We start from the raw sequence: 14623 nt of genomic DNA, 5'->3' as shown, positions 1-14623 counted from the left end.
CACACACACACACACACACACACACACACACACACACACACACACACACACACACACACACACACACACACTGTTTGACTTCTAGGAAGGGAGGGAAAAAAGACTGAATATATGTTGATATCTGCTGCAGATACAGTGTACAAATTAAAGTAAAGTTAGAGCAGAGGTCAGAGATAAGAGAGGAAATCCAGAATTGCTAGTTTCAATGTATCAAGGGTTCAAAATAATTTTAAAAAATGTCTGTAATTCATGTCACAGTAAGCTACATGAACAGGAGTCTGAGGATACGACTGTCCACGTCAAGGAATGGACTTCATCCTGTCAGCCTCTCTGGGGATTAGCTTTATCTGTCGTGTGCTTCCCAGTCTACCCACAAACACAAACACGTGCTGTGCATGCATGCATGCCAGCATGTGCACACATAAACACAAACAGTGAACACATACAAGGACAATGCAACAGCATCACCTCTCACACGGTGGTTCACTTGATCTCATTTGCATGCATCTCTTCTTTCTATTTGAAGCCAACTAAAGCACTGTGAGCAACTACATGTTGGACAAAACATAACTGATCAGAACCTAAACGTGTCCAGTGTGCTCGGGTTCTGCATGCTGTGATGCTGTGATGCTGCGTATCTCTTTCTGTTACGTCCTTCCCGTGCCACACGATTATGAGCCATTTGAACTTGAACAGCACTCCACAGATAAGACCTACAGCCTCATGAGCAGAAAAGATGCAAATACATGTAGAGCAGTTTTACAGTAACAGTAACTGTCTCCAGCTTGTACTGTTTTGCTGTGTCATGCCAAGCACTAGGTCACCCCTAAAAAAAAAAAAACCCCGCTGCAGACCCAGGTGGAGGGGTTTTGAGTGAGTAAGCATTTTTACACCTACCTTGCAGCTTCTGCATCACGTTGGCAATATCCCGAGTAGAGTGTCCATAGTGCCTGGGTGATGCCATGCTGCTGTGCTGAGGTCATCAAAGTCACGTCCCAAACTCCCGTGCGTCACCCCGGCGAGGCTCCGATGCTGTGATCGGGACTCAGATTGAGCCGCAGCAGTTTTGCATTTCCCCACTGACTGCAGGCTATCAAGGCTGAATCGTGTCCATGTTGCCCGTTTCTCTTTTTCAAGTCATCCCTGTTGCAGCAGCAGCAGCAGCAGCAGCAGTCTGCAATCCTCTCACTCGGAGAAGCTCCTCCCCCGACGATGATGTAAGTTCATACTGTACGTGTATGCGAGCGATCGCACACAGTATGCCTGAGCCTTTCACTTCTGCAGGCAAGACAGCTTCCTGGTCCGCCTGCACTGCCACCTCCTGTCCAATCAAAAAGGGGACGGCTCTTCCTTCCTCACTTCAGGACCAATAGTGTGCCGGGTATTCGTCCCATGCCAACTGGTGCCCGCTGTAAGGTGTGTGTCATGTCTGTGAGTGTGGGAGAGAAAGTGTTTGTCAGCAAGTGAGAGACACAATGGAAGGACAGAGGACAGAATTTGCTGCAGCGGACCTTGCCTCTGATGGCAACAACACACTTCTTACCGGATGTGAATTTAGATACAGCAGTTATACTCACTATGTTAAAGGCATGTGTGCATAAAGAAATATGTTCAGTATGTATGAAAGAGCAAATGCAGCACATCTATCTTGATGGCTTCTCTGAGATGCACTTTCCTTTCTTTCACTTTTCTGTCCTATTTTATTACAGTTATTATTTGAATTACTAAAACTGTAAATTGATGATGAGTCTGGGGTCATAAACTGAACCATGACATAATAAATGTACTTAACTAATAACGATAAAGTGTTGAGTAAAACATAGTTTGATTTTGGATGTAGGGCTTCCTGCTCTAACGCAGAAAATGTCTTTATATTTTAAAGAAGTCTCCATGCGTGCTCTTTTAGTTCACTACGCATCGCTCCATCATTCGTGCTTATCGAGTCAGAGCAGTGGACTTCCCTTTTTAAATGAAATGTGACACGTGCAGGCAGAAAGAAAATCACCGATACGAGTAAACAATCGATGAAAACACCCCCCCCCCCCCCCGCCGATAAAACATCTGTCCAGAAAACTCCACGTCCGATATTTGCTGCTCCCCAACAGATCAATGCCACTCTTTGAAATGCATGAGGGAGGTGTGACGAACCACTGTGCTCTGGAGCACTTATCACAATATGTAATCCCATTAGACAAGTCCTTTCATCGTCATCTCAGGAGAGCTCTTAGAGGAGCTGCTCCGGCCACAGCCTCATTCAACAAAGTGAGAGACAGAGGAGTGGGCACGGGGAAATGTGAAAGCTGATGAATTATTATTGATTGCAGATCCTCTGCTCGATGAATGACACTGGAAAAAAAAAAATGCACAGATGTAGTGCAATCTGCTTCGAGGATTAATTTATGGGATGGCTTTATGTTAATGAGATGGAGGTATTAGAGCAGGTGGTTTTATGGACAGCAGAACGGTCTCTCCACAATCTATTTGCATAGCTTACCGCCAAATAAATTCTAAGTTTCTCAATAAAAATGACAGCACGTTATGGACAGAATATGCCGTATATAGGACAAAAAATAATAATAATGAATTCAAATGATATGCCTACTCAATCACAACTGTCAAACCCAGGGGGCAAATCAAATCTCTTGGTAGTTTAAGCTCAACACACACAATAACAGCTAAATCAGCAATGCATCCGTATAAATAAGTAAATAGAAATCTAACCATTTTGTGGTTATGTTGTCAGAATCAGATGTTCGACTTGCCAGCGTGATAAATTGCGGGATTTAGTTGGATCGGCTGGCTCCTCTGCAGCAGAGACGGACTGCTGATTCCTACGTTTTCCACGCAGCTCTGCTGGGGGTGACCTCCACCGTCCAGAGACCCACAGGACCCAACGGATTCAGCAGAACGGGGGAGCAGACACTGCAGAGGGGAGCAGGGAGCGGAGACAAAGCACGTGGGTCAATAGGAAACCTTCCTATAGTAGCCAGACCCGTTCCCATTAAGATCCGTTTCCTTATCTAATCAATGCACAGGCAGAGAGCTGGGACCAAGACCGCCAGTGAGCTAATCTCTTCCATGCAATGTCAGCAGTTTTCTAAAATCTCATTAAAAAGTTTGTTGCCGACCTGCATGTCAAAATCAACATAATGCCGGAGAGAACTTCTGTTCTGTAACTATTTATGTTCTGCAAAACTCACTCAAGAAGCCATTTCATCGACTCAGATGTTTCCTTAAACGAAGGGGACAAATCTTCTTACTACAAGTGATGCTAAATAAGTTATACTGATGTTTGTAGCCTGAAGTATTCCAACGTTATAAGACATTAAACACATGTGGACATAACTCGCAACCCATTTCCAAAACACGCTATTGCAAATCTTGCAAAAATCTAACTTCCAACACGCTGAGCAAATTGCATGTTATGCATACGAGATGTCCCTTTAGCTCCTATATTGTTTCTTTATAAAAAATACCGGTTGATTAGGTAACCTGTTTATTTCATTCGCACTATTTAAAACAGGCTAGTTGTGTCTGCATGTTTGACGGACAGGTTGGGAGTGGACCAGCTCTCTTGAGGTTTTTAGCACACGTGATGAGATGTGCTGTGAAGTTATCATGGAGTATTGCTCCATCTACTGTTCAAAGAGGGAACAGAAAGACCACTTAGCAGAGACCGTCCCTCCCTAGCGGTTGACTCGGCTCCTCTACATCGAAATATGACTGACCACAGTGGAATTCATTTATTATAGGAAAAAAGAAACATTCCATTTTACTTATCCATGTTCCCCGTAATAATAGTTTATGCATAAGTGCTGTTCCAGAACGGCACATTGATAAAAGCTTGTGTTTAGGAGATTGATGAGATATTATATAGTAATAATATATCCTGCGTTGCTGGCGACATTCTTGAAGTCCTTACAGTTTCCCTGTTTACATATTGAGGTTTGCACACTGTAATTCCCCACCATGACATTTTGATAAGGTTATGAACTTAAGCTAAAAAGTTCAAAGAATGTGTCCTCCGCCTATGAGCCCGTTACAATTTAATTACTCTATAACAGAACACAATGGCCAGCGGCCACACATGCTATTTTTCACAGAGCGTTATGGGTGTCTGCTGGTTATTTAGAACAGGTTTTTTACGGCAGAGCCAACAATTAAAGGAAGTTCAGGCTTTGGTCGGGCTATTGTCTCTCTCTATTTTACAGTGAGAAGGCTGCAGGTTGTCAACTTCTTAGTATACTACACTCACAAAGATCTCGTCTAAGACTCTTACATTCTACTGGGCAGGATTAACGGGGAGACTTGATTCATGTTGAGGTTGAATTTAAGGTGAAGGAGGGTTTAAGATGAAGTCAAATGTCAAAGCTGATGGGGCCAATGGGGCTGGTCTACATTAGATGCATACCAACGTGACTACTCGCATCCTTCCCTCTGACTAAACTGACGACCTTGCAGATTTGGTTTGGAGGGGATTAATACGACGCTGACTGCGGGATCGAGAATGAGTAACACGACGAGCTTCATTTTCATTCGCCGTATCCTGATTTTTGAAAGTAAAAAAAAAATAAATAAATGTTGGTGCATTGAAAGAGTAGCTGAGCTGCTTCTCTTTCTTATCAAACTACAATGTTTTTACTGGATCTCTCCCACTGAGAAAAGGACCAGACATCCAATGCCTGGCAGACACTGTGGAAAGACTGAGCTTAACAAAAGACGCTGGAGATCAGAACAGGCAGATATCCACACAGTCCGTTAAAAAAGAAACACGCCAGAGCATCGTTACCTGAGGATTAACGGCACTTACAGTATTGTCACCATCAAGTCCAGCTGTGGTTTTGTGTTCAGCACCCATTGCAGGCCTGTAACTACCAGTGCATCTCATGGTAAACTGTTTCCTGTGGTCTCTGCGGAAACAGAGAAAAAAACAAACATGTGAGAGATTGAAATATTTGTCATTTCTGAAAGGAACAAAAGTATCGGTGAGTGTAGTGAACTTTCCTGTGGTGAAAGCTGAAGTAATGAGTCCTACGGTACTTGGGTGATACCATTTCACATTAATCAACCTGAAGGAAATGATGGGAGAGGAAGTGATTACAGCAACACCCCCGTCTCCCCACCTCCAGGATCTCTGTCCTGGTTAGATAAGCCACTCCTGTTGCTAATTTCAAGCAGGAAAGCAGGAAATGTGACAGCGTAGTTTTCCGCTTCCATAAACAAGACGGCCGCCAGAGTTAGCCGCCAGTCCTGTGCGCTTCTGGGCTTAGACGTACTGACAGAGAAAGTGAGCAAGGGACGAGAGAGGGGAAGAGTGAGAGAACAGGAAAGAGGGGAGGCAGAAAGACAGGAAAACCCATCAGAAGTAAAGAGAGACAGGCAAGAAGTGACAGAAGAAGAAGAAGAGAGAGTTAGAGACAGACTGAAGTGAGTATCAGTCTCTCTTCTTCTCCTTGAAGTCATGGCTGAGAACAACACAAATCTCTTTCTGGAAATACTTCAGTCTTTTGATGCTGGTGAGTTGTTTTTTTCTAACTTCCCTTCTCTTCTAGCCGGTCTTTCTTCATGTGGTCTCTCTGATTGCTGCTGTTGTTCTCTCAGGAATCTAAGCTTTAATCACCTCTGGAACAGATACAATGTGTGTTCATGATTCCCTTTTGAAGATCACTTCATATAGACTTTTTTGACTCACTCCGAATCCATAAGGTCTAGACATGTTTTCTTAGTTCCTTTTTTTCCTCAGTTTTCCTAAATGTCATTTCCAGATGACTTTTGACCAGTGTCTCCTTTCCCTTTTCCTTAAGTTAGAGAGAGAGAGAAAAGAAACTGCTGTGGAAATATGGGCTGGTAGAAAAGTGGGTTCAGTCTTTTAACGCTTAACTGTATTGAGAGGAAATTGATTTGTTTTCGCTGGCAGCTGTCCACAGGATTTGTTTTAGCCACTGCATTCCCTCAAGCACGCTTATGTGGGCACTACTGCTTCCAAAGCAGAGAAGCAATGAGCAAAAGTCAGTGCCTTTTTTTTTGTGGAAATGAAATGCAATCAGTTCATTATCTCCAAAAAACCTTGCTCTGGTAAACATGAAAGAGGAAAGACTTATAATTTTGTCAAGAAATATTGTAATATTGGCTACAATTCCTTCCATTCCCAAGGGATTAATAAAAAAGGTTATTATTAAGGATTAAGTACATTTAGATAGTATTGCATGTGCATAATTATTAAACTTGTGTTCCTTACAATGAACATGAAGAGTAAAAAAGTCTGCAGGCAAACTAAAAATATGGAGTGTGTTTGTTAAGGATCCATCAAAAATGCATATTGAAGCACAGTTCATAAAATATCCTTTTTGATATGGGTTTCTCTCTTCCCAGTCCCTCTGATCATAGCTTTCTGTGTGTCCATCGCGGTGGGCCTGGTCTTGGGGGCCCTGATTTACGTGATCTTGACCTGGATGTCCCGACGCAAAGCAGGCTCTGCCAGCATCACCCGCCGCCCTCCCCGCCAAACGCGCCCATCTTCCCGCAACCGCCCAGGCTTTAACCGCAACAGCAGCTACGACCGGCGCAGCAACAACAGTTTGGTCAGCGCTGCTTTCAGCTTCCACCGGCAGACTTCCTCCCCGGATCCCCTTGATCCGCTGGGGCACAAATCCAGCTTCAGGGCCTCCACCTTCCACCCGCTGCTCCAGTGCAGCCAAATCGCGAGAGAGGCAGAGGAGGGGAGCCAGACCACGCTGCCTCGCACACCGACTCTGACCACGTCAACTGGATCGGCTCAAACGGCAGCCCGGTCAGCTGCCACCCCACCCAGACCCGAGTCACTTTGGGGGAACAACGGCCTGAGGGGTTCCCATGCTACACCGACCCCGCCTCCAGCTTATGAGAGCATTATTAGAGCATATCAGGAAACGCGCACCTGAGAGGGGTGAGAGAACCAGGCGGACTCTTAACTAAATGAGCCCAGAGTTGTAAATGGATCTACAAATGATTTTGGACTAAATCTGTATTGATTTATAGGACCAGGTGGAGCAGAGAGAAGTCAACAAGGACTTTAAGGTAAACTGTGTGCCCTGCTCAACAGAATAACACTCTGAAACAACGATCACTTTTGTTTTGTCTTTTGGTTTGTTAGTATATCTATCTGGTGTTGAGGTAAGCATTCTTCACTTTTGCAATACTGATTTAAAACATTAAAGAACAGTTCACACTCTCCGTTATGCGGGCTGCTTATGAACTGAAATGATTCCACTTCTGAATAAAGACATACAAATACATACTGGTGACAGGGCATTTACGCTGCAAGACGAGACTTCCCCTTTGTTCCTGCTGCAAAACAGAGATCATGTCTATGTAAAACAGAGAACGATTGTGTATGTGTGCCCCAAAGCAAGGCATTTGTTTCTGTATTCATCTGCATTTAATAAACTCTGTCATTGACGAATCTATGTAAAAACCCTGTTGGAGACAGCTTTAAACTCATTTGATGTTTTAATTGCTGTCTAACATGTTGTTTTTACAGAGCTGTGGTATTTGGGGGTGCGTGGTATTCAAAGTCATGTCGTGTGTCTGTGTTTGCGAGAACGGTATGTCTGAGTTTGAGAGAGATACACAGAATGTTGGGTGTCGAAAGTGTTGCTGTTTTGATTAGATTGTAATTTAATGAACTTTGCTCATAAATGAATGCAATAAAAGCACGAATGAAAAGCACGACAACTGATTTTTCCATACAAAAAACCTGTGGTCTGAAACAAAGCAGTGCGCTTTCTTGCATAGGGCAACACAAGATACGGACATAATAACACGAACACCTGCAAAATATTGCAACTTACTACAAAAGTCATCCAAACATAATATAATATTACCATAGAGAAGTTTGTAAGGGTCCATTTTTGTTGACAAGTGTTGAAAGCATTTTGAAATTAGGGTGTTAATGTACAATATTGCATTGTGACGTTGTCCATTGGTGGGGACAATAATGGAACTATCAAAAGAAATACGCAATATAATGGAATTTAACACACCAGCGCAAACTACAGGCTCGTGTAAATCAGTCATTCTCTGAACATTATAATCTTTACAATAGTTTGTTGTATTGTTGCGGTATTGGATCACAGGTGTTTCTTGTATTCATTATTTTGTCCACCCCCTTTATGAGCACAGATGTCTTTACATCCTGTCTAACGGTTTCCTGGTATGGTACCCCGGTACACCATGCTTAAGTTTGGTACGGGACAGCAAACACACATCATCACAGATATTATATTGCAGGTTGACTAAACATAATAACGTAACACACATATTTCTGACGGCGTTAAGTCTCCAAAGATGACGTGTTATTTGTGAGACATGTTTTCGTTGTGTTTCAGAACACCGGGGCGCTGTAACCGCGGAGGACATTACTGTAGTCCTTTGGAAGTTTGTCGATAAATACAAAAAGGTAACGTCGGTGTTCAACAATGATAACGAACGTAGTGGTTCAGCTGGGTAGCTAACAGTTAGCTTTACAAATGTAACGTTTGCCAGAAGCTAACGTTAAACCTTGAGTAAGTTAGTGTTAGCTAGCGGGTCATTTAGCTTGTCCCGTTGTTACGGTTTAACCTGAGTGTTCGTCATGAGTGTCACATAGCTTGATTTAGTTTAACGTCGACATAAAGCTGAATGATGGACTCATACCGACTGACTGATAGCTGAGGTAGCGGTCGCAACTGGCTTAGTTGTCATTCCGAGTTAGCTAACTGTAGCTAATGTTAGCTAGAGGACTTGCAACGTTACGTCATTTGATTACTTATTAGCTAGCTAGCTACATAAGTTAGTTGACTATTAACGTTAAGGCATCAATTATTGTTACAAGTTGGTTAAATGTCGCTACTGTCGGTTGTTTAGGCGATAGAGTCTCGATCATAGGTCGCTGTGCATCGTAACTTTGACCGTTCATTATATAACGTACAGTGACGTGCTTTACGTTAAATACGCCTTAGCTTTAAGTGTCACTGGCCTAACGTGTGACTCTACGGTGTATGCACGTGTCTAGTGTCAGGTAGTTAGTCGTTGTTAACGTGTCTCCAACATACTGCGTGACCTGCAGGATGTCTGGTGCAGCTCTGCGACTCATCCGCTGTCGGAGACTGAGCACAGCTGGGCCGCCTGGAGTGAGGAAAGTGCTTCAGTGGAAACATTTAAGTAAGTTATTATGAGACATAATTGACCTACGCGTGTAAACCGCTTATTGTGCCAGCTTGTAGCAGTGCTCTTGAATACATAGATTCAACCATCTTTCAATGGATCTCTTTTCTGTTGACATTTAGGGAAGGTTGCTAAAGTAACTGGTGCAGTTGTCACTGGGTGAGTTACAGTGTTTACATTACTTTGATCCTGGACTTGTGTGAAAAGATCTCTCACTGTGGAGCCACAGCTTACCCATTACCTTTCTGTAGGGGCTGTCTTTTTATCACGTACGAAGTGGTGGCCTTGAACAAGGCGGTGACCGTTGACACCAGTGCGATCCTTCAGGAGAAGTACAAGTCTTACATCTATCTGAAAGCCACTCCCTCAGATGAAAAGGAGAACCTCACTGCAGGTACCGAATGTCCAAATTGGGAAATGATCTTGTGTATGTAGAATAAGACCATTTTGTGATTTCGCTCTAGTTCAGATGTTTTGCTTTTGGACTTCCCAGACCAGCTAGATAACATCTGGAATATGCTGAATGGCTTTATTTCTTTCTTGTATGAGCGCAGAATGATACTGAGTTTGCCATGTCCAGGTGCCCAGTGACGTCTGTTGTCACTACTTCCAGTCTTTCCTTCCCCTCTCTACTATCTCTGTTGCCTGAATGTTTGGGTCAGCCCGTTGACTGATCTCACTTCCACCGGTCAAGGTTCTCCTATTTAATGGAAACGATCACCTATACTGAGATATAAATGAGCAAACAGGACTAAATAGCTTCTGTTACCTTGGTAGAGTTTTTAGAGAAATGAAAAAATCAAATTTTCTAGGTCATTGTAGTATTTTTTTTTCCACATTGTGTGTCTAGGGCTTACGCACAAAGCAAGGAGAGAACTTCATAAAGCAGCCAGGCGGTTTCTGGAAATGTCATCTCGGGTTTTGCTGCAATCACTAGACGGTAAGAAACCAAAAGTTGTCGTTATATCTTACATTTCTCAGTTTGAGCCACAGTACTGCTTCTCCTGTTTCTAAGACTGGAAAGCAGAAGTTGCCGCTAATAGAGGAACAGATATGTATTCTCATAAAACTACAGTAGCGACTCATTTTTATGTGGCGTGTGCACATTAAGGCTAAAAGGAAACACCTGCTTTGTACATGCACATCCTGTTTTGATGTCTCATGGTTTGTGTATTAATGTGCATAGTGTGCTGTAATACACATACATTGTTGTTTTGTTCGCCTTATATTACCTCTGTATTAATCACGCATGACTTTTAACTGTAAATGCAGATTTTTTTGAAATTATAGAAATGTGACATATTTTTCATGAACGAATAAATCAACTTTTTGACTTTTTTTAAAAATAAAAAGCTGCCAAGTTGATGACACCAGTTTTGAAACCACAAGGTTTGTAACGTCTTAGCTGTTGAAGTGTTCTGACAGTGGTAGTGTGGAGACTGGTAGTTAGTCGTGGTAAATATAGTTTGAAGTGCCTTCGGCAGTATTTGTTTATCCACCTCATTCTGGAAACGTTCAGCTGGTCGGTGAGCTTTCTATTGGTCTGTCATAGAGCACTTCAGCCACGTTGACGCAGACCCACATGAGGTGGCGTTATGGGTCCTACTGAAGAGGACGATGTCAGCCAATAAAGCCATCAGACTACAAGCCATTCAGGAGCTTGCAGAAAATCACCACTGGCGCGGTAAGATACGCAAGACTGTTGCACATCACTTCAGGTTCACTGTAAGCCTGAGGCGGGATTAGTTCACACCTGATGTCCATAATGCAGACTACCAGTACCAGACAGCAGCCCAGGTTGTAGACCAGCGGACAGCAGTGGGCCTGGCCAGGACTCCTCGGGTAGACCTTCGATTCTTCCTGCGCTCCCCTGCACTGCCTGACCTGGAGGATGTAAGCATCTCCACCAACACTAGCTATTCAACACTATTGATCGTTTACATGCGATTCACATCAATAAGGTGATGAATAAGATGGTTCGACGTCTTCACAGGGTTTGTCGGCGGAGGATGGACTGAGGCAGCTGCTGGCGTCTCTGCCTCAGTCTGAGGTGGACAAATGTGTTCAGTACTTCACCTCACTGGCCCTCAGAGAGAGCACCCAGTCCTTGGCGGCACAACGGGTAACTCAGACGGAGTGATGGACTCCCGCGTGCACGACTGATTACAGTCGTTTGGAAAGTGACTCCCTTTTTAAATCCCCATCCTGACACATACGCTCTCCTATGTTGCAGGGCGGCCTGTGGTGTTTTGGAGGTAATGGGCTGCCTTACGCCCAGAGCCTCACCTCTGTTCCCTCTGAGAAGGTGGAATCCTTCTGCCTACAGGCACTAGTACAGCACTCAAAGGTAATGATAGCCATTACGCATCTACACGTGACCTAGTCTTGGGGGAAGTTGTCCGATTCCCTTTATTGAACTAATCATAATTATCGGTTAAACACAGCACAGAACTGCATTCAACAGCAAATCCTGTTGATCTTTCCCTAACATTTAAAAGGTTGGAGGGATTCTTGTCATCATGCAAGTATTTATAGAAGAGTGTTTTTATTGTATACACGGCACACTGAACTTAATTAGATTTCATAGTTTTCCGAACAGAAAACAGGATAACCTCATCGGTTAATTTGGTTCACACCCGGACAAAAATCTCAGTGCAATAACTCCTGAACTCCCGTTAAGACGGGTTGATCCTGATTGAAGGTGAATAAATGTTGTGAACTTACTGAAACGCATCCGGTTTTGCAGGTCCAGAGCCACTGTGACCACATAGTCGCCAGCGGTGGTCTGCAGCTCCTCCAGAGGGTTTATCAGCTTCGTAGAGACTCCCTGAAGATTCAGAGGAACATTGTTCGTATCATAGGAAATTTGGCGCTCAATGAGAGCGTTCACCTGGCCATATCCCAGTCTGGTAAATCTGCAACTCATCCGATTGTCCCATGGAGTCTAGTTATGTGTAATAGTGTTTCATCTATAGATTACATATTCACCATTAAGAAGTCTTCAAATACTCATCCTCGTTCACATATGTTTGTGAAATCACACCAACAGATTATAATACATCCAATACATTGTCTTCCTTCCTTCCCACCTTCAGGCTGGGTGTCGGCACTGGCTGAGATGATGCAGTCTCCTCATGTCATGCAGGCGTCTCATGCGGCCCGCGCTCTGGCCAACCTGGATAGAGAGATGGTGAAAGAGAAATACCAAGACGGCGTCTATATCCTGCACCCGCAAACACGTGGCAAGTAGGAAAACGATTCATTCTTCTTGTTACAATACTTTTGATAAAGTATATAGTTCCAATGTGATGTTGTGTGTAAACCAACACTTGACAATGTGTCGATTTCCAGCCAGCCAATCAAAGCAGACGTGCTCTTCATCCATGGGATTCTCGGGGCAGCTTTTAAGACGTGGAGGCAGAAGGACCGCGACGCATCGGAGGAAGAGGAGGAGGCAGAAAGCAGGGAGGACTACACAGAGTGCTGGCCAAAGGTGAAGAATTCACCGTGTTCCTATAATCACTGTGGAGTACTGTGGATCACCATTAAGTGCCTTTCCATGTTTCTCCTCCGACATTTTTATATCAAAACAACCATGGATTGGTCTTTCTGGCTATAAAAGGAGACTCACTAGTGTTTTTTTTCATTAAACGTGAGGTTTCACGAAGACATTGATTAATCCTAAAAAGATGAATCATCTCTCACTGTTCTTCTTTGTTATTATGTCCTCTTGTATTGACAGTCGTGGTTGGCTGCCGACTGTCCAAATCTGAGAGTGCTGTCAGTGGAGTATGACAGTCACCTCAGTGACTGGATGGCCAAGTGTCCCGCTGAGAATCAGAGGTGAGCAATCTGTAGTTTCTAGTGTTTAAGTATGAAATATTGTACCAATGTGCAAGTGACGTTGGTTCCTTCAATTCTTGATGAAATTAAATGAAATGTTTAATTATCCTTAATGTTCCAGTATTTGTGAACTGTTGAATCATTCTTTGCGTTGGTCTCTTCAGGAAGTCGTTGGCCTACAGAAGTCGAGAGCTACTAAAGAAGTTAAAACTGGCGGGGGTTGGAGAGAGGCCTGTGGTCTGGGTAGCCCACAGTATGGGAGGTATTCTGTCAGAACTTTCCTTTCCACTTCACATTTGTACTCAAATCCATGAAAAACAAATGATTTCACACCGGGACCTACATGTGATTATATGCATCTACTGTAAAAGTTGTGCTCATTGTCTGTTGTATTTTTCTATCAGGATTGCTTGTGAAGAAAATGCTGCTAGATGCCGCAGAAGACCCAGATATGCATGAACTGTTAAAGAACACCAAGGGAATTATGTTCTATAGTGTTCCTCACCACGGCACCTTTATGGCCGAGTACTCGGTCAATGTCAGATATCTTCTCTTTCCCTCTGTGGAAGTCAGAGAACTTTGTAAAGGTAAGTGTTTGAAATGAATTATGAGGTCCACGACTGTCTGTCTGTGTTTCATAGAAATTGTTCAATATCTATCGTGAGTTGTCGTCCAAATGTGCTTCTAAAGACTCGCCGGCCCTGCGCAACCTCAACGAGAACTTCCTGAACATGGCCAAAGAAAAGGAATTCAAGGTGCTGAGCTTTGCAGAGACGCTGCCAACAAACATTGGTCCCATGATCAAGATACTGGTGGTCCCAACGCAGTCCGCAAGTATGTCACGATGCTGCACATGTGAAATGAGACAGGTTCATCTGTGATTCATAGCTTGAATATGAAGAGCATAGATCATAAAGCAGCGTGTCTTGTTCTTTTAGCGCTTACCTTGAGCCTGCTCTGGTTTGGTTTCAGATCTCGGCATCGGAGAGCTCATCGAGGTCGACACGGATCATCTCAACATCTGCAAGCCAGAGAAGAAGGACTCGTTTCTTTACAAGCGCAGCCTTCAGTTCATCCTGGAAGCCCTGCAGAGCTACATCAGCCACTGACTAACATATATGAAGCTGAACACACTGATGAAACCTACTGTTTACTTGAAATGAGGGAGACCACTGACCACTGACCCCCCCCATCATAATATGATTTGGAGTTAGGGTCAGTTGTGGTGACAACTTCTGTTCTCCTAGTCATCCCCTTACATTGGTCTCTCTCACTTAGTGAGTCAGAATTTTAAAGATCATTCAATTTTTTTTTTTTTTTTTTTTAAAGTTTTTATTTTGTAATTTATGTATTTTATTCTAACTGCAGTATGTCAGTCATATTCACTGCCAAACATATTCCTTCCTGAACTTGACCTCAAACGGACCTGTGTTAATGTAATTCAGGTTGCTGTATTTATTTGTACAGGACTCACCAGGCTATGGGTTTAAATCTCCACGTATTTGTAGTTCTAATTGCCTCTAGCAATGCTGATAATGAATAAATTATATGAAGTTGGAGTCAGACTTGTCTGTGTTGTACATCTTTGCAATACATA

At 43.3% G+C, this 14623-nt stretch overlaps 3 protein-coding genes across 4 annotated transcripts in view; 2 read left to right on the top strand and 1 right to left on the bottom strand.

Moving 5' to 3' along the window:
• syne1a (spectrin repeat containing, nuclear envelope 1a) overlaps positions 1–1190 on the bottom strand; it is a 123313-nt gene extending 122123 nt beyond the window's left edge. The window contains exon 1 of the mRNA XM_068724679.1: positions 898–1190. Coding sequence (XP_068580780.1) covers positions 898–964 — 67 coding nt within the window. The 5' untranslated portion in view covers positions 965–1190. The remainder of the gene's footprint in view (positions 1–897) is intronic.
• A 4013-nt stretch (positions 1191–5203) lies between these two features.
• myct1a (myc target 1a) lies at positions 5204–7707 on the top strand. The gene is made up of 2 exons (XM_068724546.1): positions 5204–5516; positions 6373–7707. The coding sequence occupies exons 1-2, from the start codon at positions 5462–5464 to the stop codon at positions 6918–6920; spliced, it is 603 nt and encodes a 200-aa protein (XP_068580647.1). The 5' UTR covers positions 5204–5461; the 3' UTR covers positions 6921–7707.
• A 479-nt stretch (positions 7708–8186) lies between these two features.
• Positions 8187–14585, top strand: serac1 (serine active site containing 1). Of its 2 annotated transcripts, XM_068724686.1 has the most exons (18): positions 8187–8224; positions 8367–8437; positions 9086–9180; positions 9306–9342; positions 9435–9577; positions 10034–10123; positions 10736–10867; positions 10955–11076; positions 11177–11305; positions 11417–11530; positions 11930–12092; positions 12279–12429; positions 12535–12676; positions 12926–13026; positions 13191–13288; positions 13431–13613; positions 13717–13860; positions 13999–14585. In XM_068724686.1, the coding sequence occupies exons 3-18, from the start codon at positions 9087–9089 to the stop codon at positions 14133–14135; spliced, it is 1980 nt and encodes a 659-aa protein (XP_068580787.1). In that variant the 5' UTR covers positions 8187–8224; positions 8367–8437; position 9086; the 3' UTR covers positions 14136–14585. The 2 variants fall into 2 exon arrangements, with proteins under 2 accessions (XP_068580787.1, XP_068580786.1); XM_068724685.1 differs by lacking the exon at positions 8187–8224 and having other exon boundaries at positions 8252–8437.
• Positions 14586–14623: the final 38 nt, after the last annotated feature.

This window comes from Cebidichthys violaceus, unplaced genomic scaffold (assembly GCF_023349555.1).
Source record: "Cebidichthys violaceus isolate CVI_PGR_0920_01 unplaced genomic scaffold, fCebVio1.0.p SCAF_31, whole genome shotgun sequence".
NCBI classification, from domain to species: Eukaryota; Metazoa; Chordata; class Actinopteri; order Perciformes; family Stichaeidae; genus Cebidichthys; species Cebidichthys violaceus.
Note: the sequence above shows the minus strand (reverse complement) of the source record. Positions and strands in the feature narration are given on the sequence as shown.